General features: G+C 45.0%; 1 protein-coding gene across 1 annotated transcript in view; it reads left to right on the top strand.

The window, feature by feature from the left end:
* Nucleotides 1-14,628, top strand: part of LOC308292783 (glucocorticoid-induced transcript 1 protein-like) — a gene marked incomplete at its 5' end in the record, with an annotated part of 45,034 nt that overhangs the window by 25,133 nt on the left and 5,273 nt on the right. Inside the window, 4 exons of the mRNA XM_080735212.1 lie at nt 7,188-7,364; nt 9,408-9,545; nt 11,075-11,285; nt 12,364-12,484. Coding sequence (XP_080591338.1) covers nt 7,188-7,364; nt 9,408-9,545; nt 11,075-11,285; nt 12,364-12,484 — 647 coding nt within the window. The remainder of the gene's footprint in view (nt 1-7,187; nt 7,365-9,407; nt 9,546-11,074; nt 11,286-12,363; nt 12,485-14,628) is intronic.

Genomic DNA, 14,628 nt, shown 5'->3' with positions numbered 1-14,628 from the left:
TGAAAGTGTGTGTGAATGGGTGAATGTAATGCACAATCTATGTAAAGCACCTTGGATAAAGGGAAAGGCGCTTTATAAAATGCACCATTTACAAGAATCTCAACAAAAGACACTGGTGTCTAAATAAACAAATGTCTAATGACGAGACAGGTTGAAAGACGGTGTTGATTTTGACAGCAAATTTAGATTTAGTTAGCATCACGTTTTGAACTTGTAGATCTGCTACTTTTGCTACTTTAGATTTTGAATCCTGAGACGTAAGAGTTTTGGACATACAGTATGAGGTTTGCACCGTACAGACAGTAATTACACCATGATAGCATGGGGTTCATCATAACAAGATGCAGTTTGTTTTACACCTCGTAAAGACATGGATACTGTATGTCCCAATGTCACCGTTTTATCACCTATGTACGTTGTAAATGGCAAATGGAGCATTTATATAGCGCCTTTATCCAAGGCGCTTTACATAGATTGTGCATTACATTCACCCATTCACACACACATTCATTACATTCACCCATTCACACACACATTCACACAGCAATGTCAGAGGAAACCATGCAAGGCGCCAACCTGCTCATCAGGAGCAGTTAGGGGTTCAGAGTCTTGCTCAAGGACACTTCCACACTAACTCTGGGGGAGCCCGGGATCGAACTGGGAACCCTCCGTGTTCTAATGACGGCCCTGTAAAGACATGGATACTGTATGTCCCAATAGCACTTTTTATCACCTATTGTTTTATATACGTTGTAAAGATGATACTGTATGTCCCCATGCCACCGTTTATCACCTATTGTCATTCACATCCTCCCACTTCCAGTCACTTACTGAAACACTACAGTATATAACAGTAACACTGAAACACTATACTGTATAACAGTAACGCGCCCTAATGTCGAGTGGTGACCGCCAGGTCAGAGCGTCTAAATAGGACACAAACTTGTCGTCGTTTCTTTGGCCACCGACCATGGCGTTTTTGAGGCGATCCGTGATCCGCCTTCGCGGGACGCTTGATGAAATTAACTCACACCGCTCAGTTCTTTTTTTTATGACACACTATTGGAAGGGTACTTGGTATGGACCCATACGCTAGCTAGTTCCTGGTATGTGAGTCGGTAGTGGGAAGGAAGCATACGTCACTACAGCTGTCCTGGACGTGATGTAACCTGGGCTGAGAAAGAGTGAGCAGAGAAACCGAAGCTCCAGGGTGGAGGAGGAGGAGGTGTAGCAGCAGTTTTTGCAGGTTGTTCAGTCCGAGTGTATCACAGGGTGTGTTCGGAAATGCGCACCGGGTGTGTTAGATAATCACCCGCGTCACGGTTAACTGGTAAATGGTGCTTTTATATAGCGCTTTTATCCAATGCGCTTTACAGAGATTGTGCATTACATTACATTCACTCATTCACACACCCATTCATACACCGGTGGCGGAGGAAACCATGCAAGGCACCAACCTGCTCACCGGGAGCAATTAGGGGTTCAGAGTCTTGCTCAGGGGGAGCTCGGATTCGAACTGGGAACCCTTCGGGAACCCTTTGTGCTCTAATAACGGTTTCTCTACCCCTGAGCTAACCCTACTGAGGTTAGGGTTAGGGTTATGGTTAGGTTTAGGCATAGTTTTACTGAGGTTAGGGTTAGGGTTAAGTTTAGGTTTAGCGGTTAGGGTTAGGCATAGTTTTACTGAGGTTGCACTCACTACACTGAGCACACACCCGGTGCACATTTCCGAACGCACCCTTTGATACACAATGACCTGCAAAAAACACTCTCCCAGCAGCAGCACCATCATGGTGCAACAGGTTCTACTCTGTGAAGAGAGCTGATCGAGTGTCAGCTGCTGGAGACAGAGGTGTCTTTGATAAGTGCTGCTCGCTCTCTCTCTCTCTCTCTCTCTCTCTCTCTCTCTCTCTCTCTCTCTCTCTCTCTCTCTCTCTCTCTCTCTCTCTCTCTCTCTCTCTCTCTCTCTCTCTCTCTCTCTCTCTCTGTGTGTGTGTCTCTCTCTCTGCCACATTGATCTAGGTCTGTGTGTGTGTGCAGGGGCGTGGCACCAAATTCTGGGCCCTTAGGACAGAAATCTGTATGGGCCCCCGGGGGGGCGGACAAAGTGTTCTATCCATCTGTCATTCAATGTTATATGAGATACTTCAATGGTTTCCTGTGTAAATAACTGCAGCAATGTAGGACTTTCCTAGCCCTCTAAGGCCCGCATTAAGAAATACTTGAAATAAAAAATTGAAAAAAATCAGATGGTGTTGTAGGAGTCCTATTAAGAGGAAAATGTAATGTTTTTTTCAAAAAAATGTTTTTGTAAGATTTTATAGCCATAAATCAAAAATCATAAATCATGCTCTAATTTACATATGGGGGATATTTTTCAAAATAATAACATATTTACATGTTCTAGACATTCTAATGATCACCAAAAAGAATAGTACAGGCATTTTACTTATGTTTTTTTTGAGGTATAGCTTCCATGAAAAAGTGAGATGTTGTTCGTCAAAACTCTGGAATTTCAGCGGGTGTGGCGGGTGTGAATGTCAGCCCCTGTGGGGGGTATTTATATGCAAATATTGTGGCCAATGGCATTGTAATACTAAACAATAGAATCCAATGGTGGTGTTTAGGTGGTAGGGGGAGCTAAAATAAAATGATTTAAACCTTTTTTTGGATAAAATACAAACGTTGTAATATTACAACCGTGGGCCTTAGAGGGTTAAGATCTCCTTTTAGTTGAACTGTACCGTCATGAAACTGTACCTTTTTCTATACAAACTTCTAATAAAGTCTTCAATCAATCAATCAATTGACATAGGAATGTACTTTTTGCTGTCTACTGAAGCATATGACAAGGGAGAAACTGGTCACTCATACCTTAGGGAAGACTACCATCTAGTGGCCAAAAACAGTACTCAAAACAACAAGCAGGAGAAACCATTTTTGGGCTGTAGGGGTGGGCCCAATATAGAGACCCAATTCAACAGTCGCTCATTGGTTTTATTTCGGCGGCGGAAATTTTAAGTTTAGACACTAATGATAATAGTTATTATTATAATTGGGGGGGGAAAAATGTTTTACTCCAGACTTTTCGGGGGCCCTGGCACCTTGGGCCCCCCTACCTCAGTCTAACTTTCCTAGGCCCTTCAGCGCCACTGTGTGTGTGTGTGTGTGTGTGTGTGTGTGTGCGTGCGCGTGTGTGTGTGGCCTGCTGTTGTGTTGCTATAGTAAAGACACAGTGCAGAGAACAGGGCTGGGTGCAGCAAGGTGCAGGCTTCTGTTGTGGAGAGAAACAAGCAACCACGTCTGTCACAATTATTACATAATAATCTTCTAATTAGCCCTATTCACGGCCCGCCCACCTGCTTCCGTTTCTCAGCATCCCCCAGGTGCTGACTTCAATTTAGAAGGGGAAACTATACTGGACTTAAAGCCAACAAATCGTTATTTCTAACGGTAAAGTAAATTCTAATGCTTTGTGCCGTTTACTATCTTGTGTTCTTGATCATGCTAGCCGTATTTTATACTTTACTATTCGGAAATTGCATTAAATTTGCGATTTCTGTGCTAACTCTATAGGCTTATGGTAGGATTTTCCCCTTCAAAACGGGACTTCAGCACCCGGAGGATGCTGAGTGGGCGGGTCGTGAATAGGGCTAATCGCAATTACTGTGGCTTGCTGAAAAGCGAGACCAGTAAGTATGTTCTCCCAAATCTTTATATTCTCCTCAAAACTGTCCGACCGTACAAAGGCAGGGCCCTTAGCCAATATGGGAGCAGCATTCTTGGTGACATCACCACCAATAAGTGCGACCTGATATAAATAACAACAACATGAAGTCTTTTGTAGTTTGTCCTCCCAAATCTTTATATAGAGGATCTGAGGGATTGAATGTAGGAGAAGTCATGTTGGAGTGGCCGTTGGGTAGATCTTTATGCCCATATATGTTGGATTGCCCGTTGGGTAGATCTTTATGCCCATAAATGGTGTGCCATGCGAGCCCACACTGTTTCGTAGGAACAGTATTTCTAGTAGTTGGACATAATTATTTTGTCATAATCGTTTCCGTGTTGACAATGTTAATGTTCATTATTTTCAAACATTTTCAAAAATAATGGAACTAGCAGATCTACAAGCCCACCGTGCATTGCGCAGAAGGTGAGCGGCGATCGTAATCCCGACCGTCACTGACGGTCCCAGAATACCTGCATGTGTCCCACACATAATTTTACAGTAAATTCCCGCGGAAACGGGTGGATAAACAAGCTGACTTAGTTGGCAACACGTGGGCTACTGTAGGTGCAAGGTGCAGGTTTAGTGCATCACCCTCACCCTGTCTAGAGAGTGTGTGTGTGTGGGACATGTAGGGACATGTATGGACATGTAGGGACATGTAGGGACATGTTCTGGGTCCACTCACTGGTCCCAGTAACGGTCCCGAACACCCAGTGGTGGCCAGTAGCTAAAGTACATTTACAGTACAGATTCATCTAAAAAATGATATTGTTTAAAATAGCATGCAGATTCCATAGCACCTCAAATCTTAACTGACTTCGGAAACTTCCCACTGGACTTCATGCAACTCTGACTTCAGAAGGTTGACATTTCTCTATTATAAATCCTTGTTTTGAGTGGTCTCCTGTAATATTCAAATTATATTTGAGATATGGATTTTTAGATTTTTGTGTGCCATAAAAATTTAAAATGAAAACAAAAGATATTTTGCAACATACTGTATCGAGAATATATGAAAGTTTGAATTATATTACAGAAGAGGAATGAACGTATAATATTCTATATATTTTTTTAGATGAATCTGTGAATGGTTTACTCAAGTACAGTTTTGACATACTTTTTACGTGGGTGTGTCCATATTTCAATACTTCCTATAATTCATTACATCAGAGGAACTTTTCACTCTTATTATTAACGTTCGCCCAGTGGTGGACATGTATGGACATGTTCTGTCTGTCCTACTGGGACGCAGTGGAGGAGTGGTGTCATACGCACATGCACGCACGCACGCACGCACGCACGCACACACACAAACACACACACACATCTACCCGTCTCTCTCTCTTCCTGTCTCACTTCCTTCATTCCACAGTGAACCAGAGACGTCTGTCTGTCTGTCTGTCTGTCAGGGTGTGTCTCACAGTAACTGGCTTCTATTAATCTACAATGTGACTTGAGAACAAGTAATCAGACATATCTGTGCATAAAAGCAATTAATAGAGAGAGGCAACAAGTGATGCAAGAAGAGAGAAGTGCCATTCAATACCATGCTGTTATCTGTATATCTACAATATAATAAAAACTGCCATCTTAGTTCAGTGGTGGTCAGTCATGGTCATGTGGAGGACCCCCACAGTGACTGTTGGACCACAGTGCAGTGAAGGCCTGACGTCATTCACTCAGTGCCATGTCATAGTTCCGACCTCCCCTTGTTCCGACCCGACCAGCTAAACCTTAGACCCTAACATCAGTAAAACTAACGCTGGTGAATGCTAACCTGGTGAATGCTAACCTGCCGATGCTGGTGAATGCTAAGGGAACAGCGGGAGGTCGGGACAGCGGGGTGTAGAAATAACCCCATTGGGGGTTACTGCTCGCTGACTGGGTGTCTCGCATTAATTTGACGAGCGATGCGCATTCTTTGTGTTGTGTTTATCGTCAATCTCGACAAAATGGTTGGTTTGACGACGCTGCCTTTTGATTTCCAAGTGAGCTCATGGCAAGGAGGAGAAGGAGGAGGAGGAATAGAAAACAAACGGCGTGCGACACGAAACCAGCAGTCTGTTTAACAGAATCACATCCCCATAGTCAAACAACACTTTCCAGGACCAGGACAATGCCATCATATTATTATGAAAATTAACTGTTTAACCGTTAAGCAGAGCAGGCTGCGCTGCACTCATTGGTTGTTGGTCTAACAAATAGGGTCTGTAGAAAATAGTCACGACTGAGAACATACGCCCTATCTTTTTTTGTTACCTCCTCCCATGAAATGCTCCTGGATGGAAGAACCACCAGACTCTATACTGCAGTTACTAGTTAGCTGCATTAGTATATAGGCTGGCCCCAGGCTAGTTTACTCCAGGCCTCCACATGGACTACAGGAAGTATGAGGCAGTGCATGTATCATGTCTGACATGCCCTAGGAAAGGGTGCCACCCTGTGGATAGACTAGGTAACAGCACACCCATCTGATCATGTTCCATGTGTAGGTATAGGTAAGTTCTATGAAAGGAGAGAAATACAAGATGCCTTTAAAAACATGAGAAAACGAAAAACAATACAAACATACATGATAGCTTAGCTTTTAGACATTCATAATGTACACATTAACCTCTCTGCCTCTGTTTGCATTCAGACAGACGGAGATACACACACATGGTGTCCAGCAGATATCCTGGTCTATGATGGAGTCATCAGTAACATATTCTTTCTGTCTTGCAGATATCCTGGTCTGATGGATTATTAGTAACAGTCTCTAGCACAGAAGTGTTCAAACTTTTTTGACTCTGGGCACTTTTTTGAAATACCTCGGGATTACACTTGTTATTTTTTTAGAACATTACATCATATTGAACTGACTGAAAATAAATTAATACTTGACGTTTAACCACTTCAACCCCAGCATCCCTATTCTGGGGGGAAGGTTCACAAAAAATAGCCGACGTGTTGTAAGCTTGTAGATCTGCTATTTTCAGTGAAGGGAGTTGGCCATGTTCGGAAAAAGAACTCATCAAGTACAGAGCAAATCGGGTCTGTTTTGCTAAGCATAGTGAAGTGATATTGATGAATTCCAAATGTTAACAAAGTATCCTGCGGCACCCCTGCCTGGACTGGCATCACAGCACCCACTTTGGGAAACCCTGCTCTAGTAGATCTCCTGGTCTGTAAGTAACATGTTCTCTGTGTCTCTAGTAGATCTCCTGTTCTGTGATGGATCATCAGTAACATGTTCTCTGTCTCTAGTAGATCTCCTGGTCTGTGATGGATCATCAGTAACATGTTCTCTGTCTCTAGTAGATCTCCTGGTCTGTGATGGATCATCAGTAACATGTTCTCTGTCTCTAGTAGATCTCCTGGTCTGTGATGGATCATCAGTAACATGTTCTCTGTCTCTAGTAGATCTCCTGGTCTATATGGATCATCAGTAACATGTTCTCTGTGTCTCCAGCAGATCTCCAGGCTCCGGCAGCAGCTGCAGCGCAGCAAGCAGGGAGGACGTCACCACAAAGACCCCAAGGAGTGTCTGTCCCCCCTGCAGTGTGGACCCCTCAGCTACACCGGCCTCCCCAACACCACCACCACAAACAACAACAACAACAACAATCTCTCCACGGTGAACCACGTTCAGGTGGGTTGCAACACTCACAAACAACTCCCACTACTAGAGCAAGGGTTCCCACAACTTTCCAGGCCGCAACAGCCCACTACAAACTCGCTAACACATTTATTGAGTACCCGTATCAATACGCTTTGGGCTTATCAAGCTTGTTATCGAGCATGACGTCATGTTTAAACAATCAAGACAAGAGGCGATCAAGAAATTATTGCGACGGCTCCGAAGTCACTACTTGTGAATGGAGCCGGGTCGGATCCTGGATAATTTCGGTTCTCTGACTTACCCGAAGACCTCTACTTTCCACAAAATATTAGAAAACTCTCAATATCGGCTCCATAAAAGCCCATCTCAATAAGCAGGATCGATAAGGTGCTCATTATCAATAAAATTGTACGAGCTCCATCCCTAGCCGCAACCCCCCAAAACTAATCCTATTTGAACTGGGGGACCCCCACACACATTCATACACTGATGGCAGAGTAAACCATGCAAGGAACCAACCTGCTCAAGGGTTCAGAGTGACATTTAGTTTGACTCGGTTCTGCAAAAATAGCCACACTACAAGCTCACAGAGCCTTGCGGTGCGAGGCGTTGTGAGCTTGTAGATATTTTCACAATGTTTGCCTCTTTCTTATGTAATATTTGGCCAATGTGACCACTGTAAGCTAATCATCTGGGTACCCCCCAAAAAACAATCAAAACAACAAAAGTCTTGCAGTGCAGTGGTGCCCAAATACTTTGGGGGAGAATTCACACATCTGTATTGATCATTTAAACCACTTCAGCTAGTCTTTTCCCCTCTACATGTGCATTTCCTCAAGAACGTACAGTGTGTCACATTTTGAGCTTCACAATGTGTCACATTGTGAAGCTTGTAGATCTGCTATTTTTGAATGATCCCCCCGTCTTTGTTTCTTGGGGTCCCTGGAACAACTTATTTTTAGATGGGGATCTGCGGCCAAATACATAGAATCCTGAACCACTGATGATACAAAAACCTGAGTTTAAAAAAAGAAATGAGGTGAATGCTAACATAGTGTATGTTGTACAATTTACAATTTAAGCATTAAGCATTTAGCTTCCCAGATGTCCAACATAACAGTGTATATTGTGGTTCCTCTTCCTCTTGTGGTTCCTCTACAGAAGGTGTCCATGTCCTCCCAGATGTCATAGTGTACTGTATGTTGTCATGTGGTTCCTCTACAGATGTCATAGTGTACTGTATGTTGTCATGTGGTTCCTCTGCAGCAGATGTCCAAGTCCTCCCAGATGTCATAGTGTACTTACTATGGCCGGCTTTACACTGCCACTAAAATCTAGCCTGAATCAGATCTGAGTCACATCAAAAGTGGAATCCGATTTTTTTTAAATAGTCTAAATCCAGACAGGTCACATGCATGTCACATGAAATCCGATTTTGAAAAACCACATCCAGAGGTGGTTTCAAATCCGATCCATATCGGATCTGAGGACATCTGTCTCAGTCTGAAAGCAGCAACCACATCCACCCCATAGAGTTATATGCAAGTCACATGCAAGTCACATCAAACTGGCCAAGCGTCGCTTGCTGCGCAAGCCAAGCGCGGCTGTAAATTACATCATTACAGAGCGCGAGTATTTACTATTTGATTACAGCGCACTGAGCACATGAGAAAAACTAAAGAGAAGAGAGAAAACACGTGAGCTAAACAGTTAAAACCAGAGAGAAGAGCGAAACACAAGACTAAAGAAAAGAAGAGAGAAAAACAATATTGTAACGTGTGTTTACTATGGTCTATTATGTCGCATTTCCTGAACGTAATCAACTAGCGTCAACGTAGTGACGTAACGTCATGACGCCTACGTCGTTACCACGGTAACCAAAGCATACATGTTGCCGCAGGGCAGCTTTGGGCTGACGCTGTCTGAACGCACAGATCAGATCTGTGTCACTTGCAAATGCTGTGTGAAAACTCGGGCCAAAAGATCAGATTTGACAACAAAATCGGATTTGGGATGGATTTGACTGCAGTCTAAATCCGGCCTATATGTTGTCATGTGGTTCCTCTCCAGCAGATGTCCAAGTCCTCCCAGATGTCCAACATGACGGTGCCAAAGCCCTCCATCTCCAGGGTCCCCAGCAGCATGGAGGGCATCAACCACGAGCTGGAGAAGGTCTTCATCAAGGACAACGGGGAGAAGGACGAGCTGAAGGTGAGCACGGGTCGCTATTATTGTATCCGTAGGAGAGGCCTTGTAGAGGAGCCACGTACTTCCCACAGATTACACACACACACACACAAAGTGAGTTTGAAAAAAACGACCAAGGACAAAAAACTCCCATACCTACTGGGAGAAATACAACAATGTGTGAACACAGCAGCAAGATGTGTAAACTGTTGTGATAAAAGAAGGCTAGAAACACAACCACCCTAAGGACTACAAACCATGGACTGACATCTAGACCTACTGTACATACAGTATGAAACAGAGCTGCTACCTTTAAATGCATTTTAAATTTGTACACTATATAAATTGTATTGAGAAAAAAATGAAAGCTGCTATTTGTTCCAAAGGGTTTATAACCTGTGACATAGCTCTGTTTACACAATGCTGTACTCCCTCCAACTGTATATATTATGTTCCCCATTTTCAACTTTTGTTTTTGTGAGTTTAATCCACTGTTTGGGCGCCAGAAGGGAGAAGAGTCTGGACGCGTGGAGCGTCGTCCGGGGCGTTTTAGGGAAGGGAGAAGAGTCTGGGACGCGTGGAGCGTCGTCTGGGGTGTTTTAGAGAAGGGAGAAGAGTCTGGGACGCGTGGAGCGTCGTCCAGGGTGTTTTAGGGAAGGGAGAAGAGTCTGGGACACGTGGAGCGTCGTCCGGGGTGTTTTAGGGAAGGGAGAAGAGTCTGGGACACGTGGAGCGTCGTCCGGGGTGTTTTAGGGAAGGGAGAAGAGTCTGGGACACGTGGAGCGTCGTCCGGGGTGTTTTAGGGAAGGGAGAAGAGTCTGGGACGCGTGGAGCGCCGTCCGGGGTGTTTTAGAGAAGGGAGAAGAGTCTGGGACGCGTGGAGCGTCGTCCAGGGTGTTTTAGGGAAGGTAGAAGAGTCTGGGACGCGTGGAGCGTCGTCCAGGGTGTTTTAGGGAAGGGAGAAGAGTCTGGGACGCGTGGAGCGTCGTCCAGGGTGTTTTAGGGAAGGGAGAAGAGTCTGGGACGCGTGGAGCGTCGTCCGGGGTGTTTTAGGGAAGGGAGAAGAGTCTGGGACGCGTGGAGCGCCGTCCGGGGTGTTTTAGAGAAGGGAGAAGAGTCTGGGACACGTGGAGCGTCGTCCAGGGTGTTTTAGGGAAGGGAGAAGAGTCTGGGACACGTGGAGCGTCGTCCGGGGTGTTTTAGGGAAGGGAGAAGAGTCTGGGACACGTGGAGCGTCGTCCGGGGTGTTTTAGGGAAGGGAGAAGAGTCTGGGACGCGTGGAGCGTCGTCCGGGGTGTTTTAGGGAAGGGAGAAGAGTCTGGGACACGTGGAGCGTCGTCCGGGGTGTTTTAGGGAAGGGAGAAGAGTCTGGGACACGTGGAGCGTCGTCCAGGGTGTTTTAGGGAAGGGAGAAGAGTCTGGGACGCGTGGAGCGTCGTCCGGGGTGTTTTAGGGAAGGGAGAAGAGTCTGGGACACGTGGAGCGTCGTCCAGGGTGTTTTAGTGTATAAACTGTAATGGGTGCTCGTCTCTCTCCTCTCTCTCCGCTCTCAGGCCTTGGAGGTCCCGGACGGCCGCAGGGCCCCCTTCCGGCCCCAGCAGCGCAGCAGCAGCACGCAGAGCGGGGACCCCCAGACCCCCTCCGTCCCGGGACGCTCCAGCAGCTGCTCCAGCCTGTCCCCCTGCCCCTCCCCCGCCTGCCCGCAGGGGTCCCACGACGGAAGCCCCTACTCCACAGAGGACATGCTGTATGACCCTGATAAAGGTACAGACACACACCCAGTCTGGGACAGAGGTACCAACACACACCCAGACAGAGATGAAGGTGATCTTTGGTGGTAACAACATTTGTGAAACTCAACTACAATATTTCATGGTACAGATCATGGGTACAGGTAGCAGCGACTGCCAAGTTATCACAGACACCGAACACAACTTATCCAAAGCCTTTCATCGTCTCTCTCTCTCTCTCTCTCTCTCTCTCAGCTTATTGGGCATTCCTGCAACCTGCAGGCCTCACAACTGATTTATGGACATTACAGAGGCTTCCAAATATGAACACAAGCAGACTAATGGTTGCTGGGGTTCAGTTAGTAAAAGTTAAAAGCTTAGGGGAGAGGAGGACTGTAAGGCTGGATGCTGACATACTTTACAAAGGAGGCAGAAGCAACATACTGTATTGGTTGGTAGTTTATTTTATTTAGGGTTTTGTAGTGTTATGTGACTTTTTATTTAGGGTTTGGATTCTGGAGTCTCTAATTTCACAAATGTTGCCAAAGCACAATTACAATTATGACATAGACAACAATTATGGGCAGTCTCCAACATAACAATATAAAAACAATGGAATTACATAAAAAAGGAGATGGTGTGGTAAAGTAAAACATGGTAGGCCTATATACAGTACATTTGTCCTACTGGTTGTCCCTTTTCTTGTGACAGGAATTGTCATATTTTGCAGTGAAAACTGCACATTCTTTGTTCCCCCAAAAGGAGTGGCAATTTCTTCCTTGTTGTCAATCATTGGAATTCTTGGCTAATTGTTCCAATGCTTTGGAAAGAATTCCTCCCTAATGTTTGTCTATTGTTTACAATGTGTTAGGAAGTGTAATTGTGTCTCTACAGCTCCCTCATCACAATGACAGCACAGCCTCTCCTCTCTGGGAAGCCAGGTCTGACTGTGTCTGCCCTTCTCTATCGCCAAACCATGATCACTCAGTCTGTACATGGTCAATGTCTTTCTCAGGTTGTTATCAGTTACTGTGCTTTGGTAATCTGCCACAGTATATGTTCTAGTATCTCTCTCTCTCATATAAACCTGTGTCTCTCTCTCTCTCTCACAGACAGTGGCAGCAGCTCACCTCTTCCCAAGTTCGCCTCGTCTCCCAAACCCAACAACACCTACATGTTCAAGAGAGAACCTCCTGAGGGCTGCGAGAAGGTCAAGGCCTTCGAGGAGAGCAGGTAGAGAATGGTTTACTGTAGGTTAGAAGGTCAAGGCCTTTCCAGATAACCAGGTAGCGAATGGTTTAGGTTTAAAGACCACAGCCTTGGAGATGACCAGGTAGTGAATGGTTTTGGTTCAGGCGTAGGCAACCTTAGGCACGGGTGCCAACATTGGCACAGGGGAGGGTGATCACTGGCACACTGGCAGAAGTGTGGTAGATATATTTTTAAACGTGGTCAATTAAATGAAGTTAGCTCATTTACAGCAAATTACATCCTGCACATAATTCTACATTCATTAAAACTCTTAACTCTGACTGGGGAAGGAGTCGAGGAGATAGGTGGATTACTGCTCTGGGTCTAATGATCATTATAACAATGTCCTGCCAATCAAAATATGTCAACATATGTGCCATTAAAATGTATGTTGACATGACACACTGACGATCTAGATAATACAAACATGGCACTTCATTTCAAAAAGGTTGCTGACCCCTGGGTTAGAAGGTCAAACCTTCTAGGAGAGCAGGGATCTGCACTCAGCTCTGTTCACATCACACAACCCTGCCTGGAGTGAATGTAATGTGAACCCAGACAGTTTCAGAAAGAAATGGTGGGGAGGAGAAAAATAGGTTACCACTTAAGCCTGATTTTCTAAAATAGCAGAGATAGTGCATTTACAAGCTCTGAACTTGTTGCCTGTCAACGCGTTGAGAGCTTGTAGATCCACTATTGTCACTGTTTGTTTGGGGGCAAAAAGAGAAAAGATTTGAAAATGTTCGCCCAAAACAGGGATGCCGTGTAGAAAGTGGTTGATAAATTAACGGTTGCATTAAAGGACAAGTTTAGTTTTTTACAACAAGGGTTCATATTTTAGATTAGAGAAAAGAAAAGATGATTGTTAAAATATTTTGATTTCAGTGGTTGGGGGCATGCAAATCAAAATCGTTAAAATCACTAAAACGATAGAAAGAAGTAAATGAAAACATTTTAACACTCAATGTTTCTTTTCTCTAATGACTATCTAAAATATGAACCCTTGTTATAAAAAAAACAAAGTTAAAGTAAATGATATCACATGTCACACGTAGATGGACGGGCACCAGATTGTGATGAAATCATATTAATCTGATAAAACAGTTCAGAATCTGGGACAAATATCCTATGCATGAGATAACTGAATGCAATGTTAAATGTGAACACCAGGGGGTGGCAGTTGCCCAAATGACTCCCCTGGGCCCAGATGGAGTTCTCACTTGCTCAGTGAGCTGACTGAGCTGTTCAGGGTTCAGGCCCAGGGTGTCATGTGGGTGCTGCAGGGTTCAGGGTGTCATGTGGGTGCTGCTGGGATCACTTCAGTTTGGTTCAGTGCAATTCTAGGAGGAGACTAGCCTGGCAGACCAACGTCCAAAACCACAAACGTGTCCCATTTGCTGTTTTAAAATGGTTCTCTATTAACCACTTAAGCCCCATATGGGAAGCCGGCCTCCCATAACCATTTACACAACTGTTTTTGTTCTGTTATTGGTCAATAAATCAATAGAGAGGGGGGCACGGTGGCGCAGTGGTTAGCGCTTCGCCTCACAGCTAGAAGGTCCTGGGTTAGATTCCCGCCGGGGGACGCTGTGGGTGCTGGGGGCGTGTTTCTCCCTCCGCGTCATCAGCGCCCACACCCTAGGTGGGGTCGGCGATAGGGCCTTTCTGTGTGGAGTTTGCATGTTCTCCCTGTGTCTCCTAGGGTTGATACCCTCACAAAAACATGCAGTAATCCTGGTCTCAATAATGCCTCCCCCTGGCCAGCCGGGGCGCTTGATGGAAGGGAAAGGAACTGGTTGGAATAACGTGTTCCTTCCACGCGCTACGTCCATCCCGGGGAAATCCCCCCTGTCAGGTGAAAAGAAACAACTTGGACTACTCATGCATTGAAGGAAGCATGAGGTCAGTCCGTTGTCTCCCTAGGCGTGGCAGAGGGAGAGCAGAGCCCAGGATTACATAGGCAATTGGCACTGGGTGAAAATGGGTTGCAAAATCGTGGGATAAAAATTATAAAAAATAAAAAAATAAAAATCAATAGAGACTAGATCAAATTACAATTTCAATGTTGATTCTGCTACAGGGGCCCTACAGCACATATAATCAGCTGCCATTTTATTTTTCATCCA

Source organism: Nannobrachium achirus, assembly GCF_963921795.1.
Source record: "Nannobrachium achirus genome assembly, chromosome: 10".
In the NCBI taxonomy this organism is placed as follows: domain Eukaryota; kingdom Metazoa; phylum Chordata; class Actinopteri; order Myctophiformes; family Myctophidae; genus Nannobrachium; species Nannobrachium achirus.
Note: the sequence above shows the minus strand (reverse complement) of the source record. Positions and strands in the feature narration are given on the sequence as shown.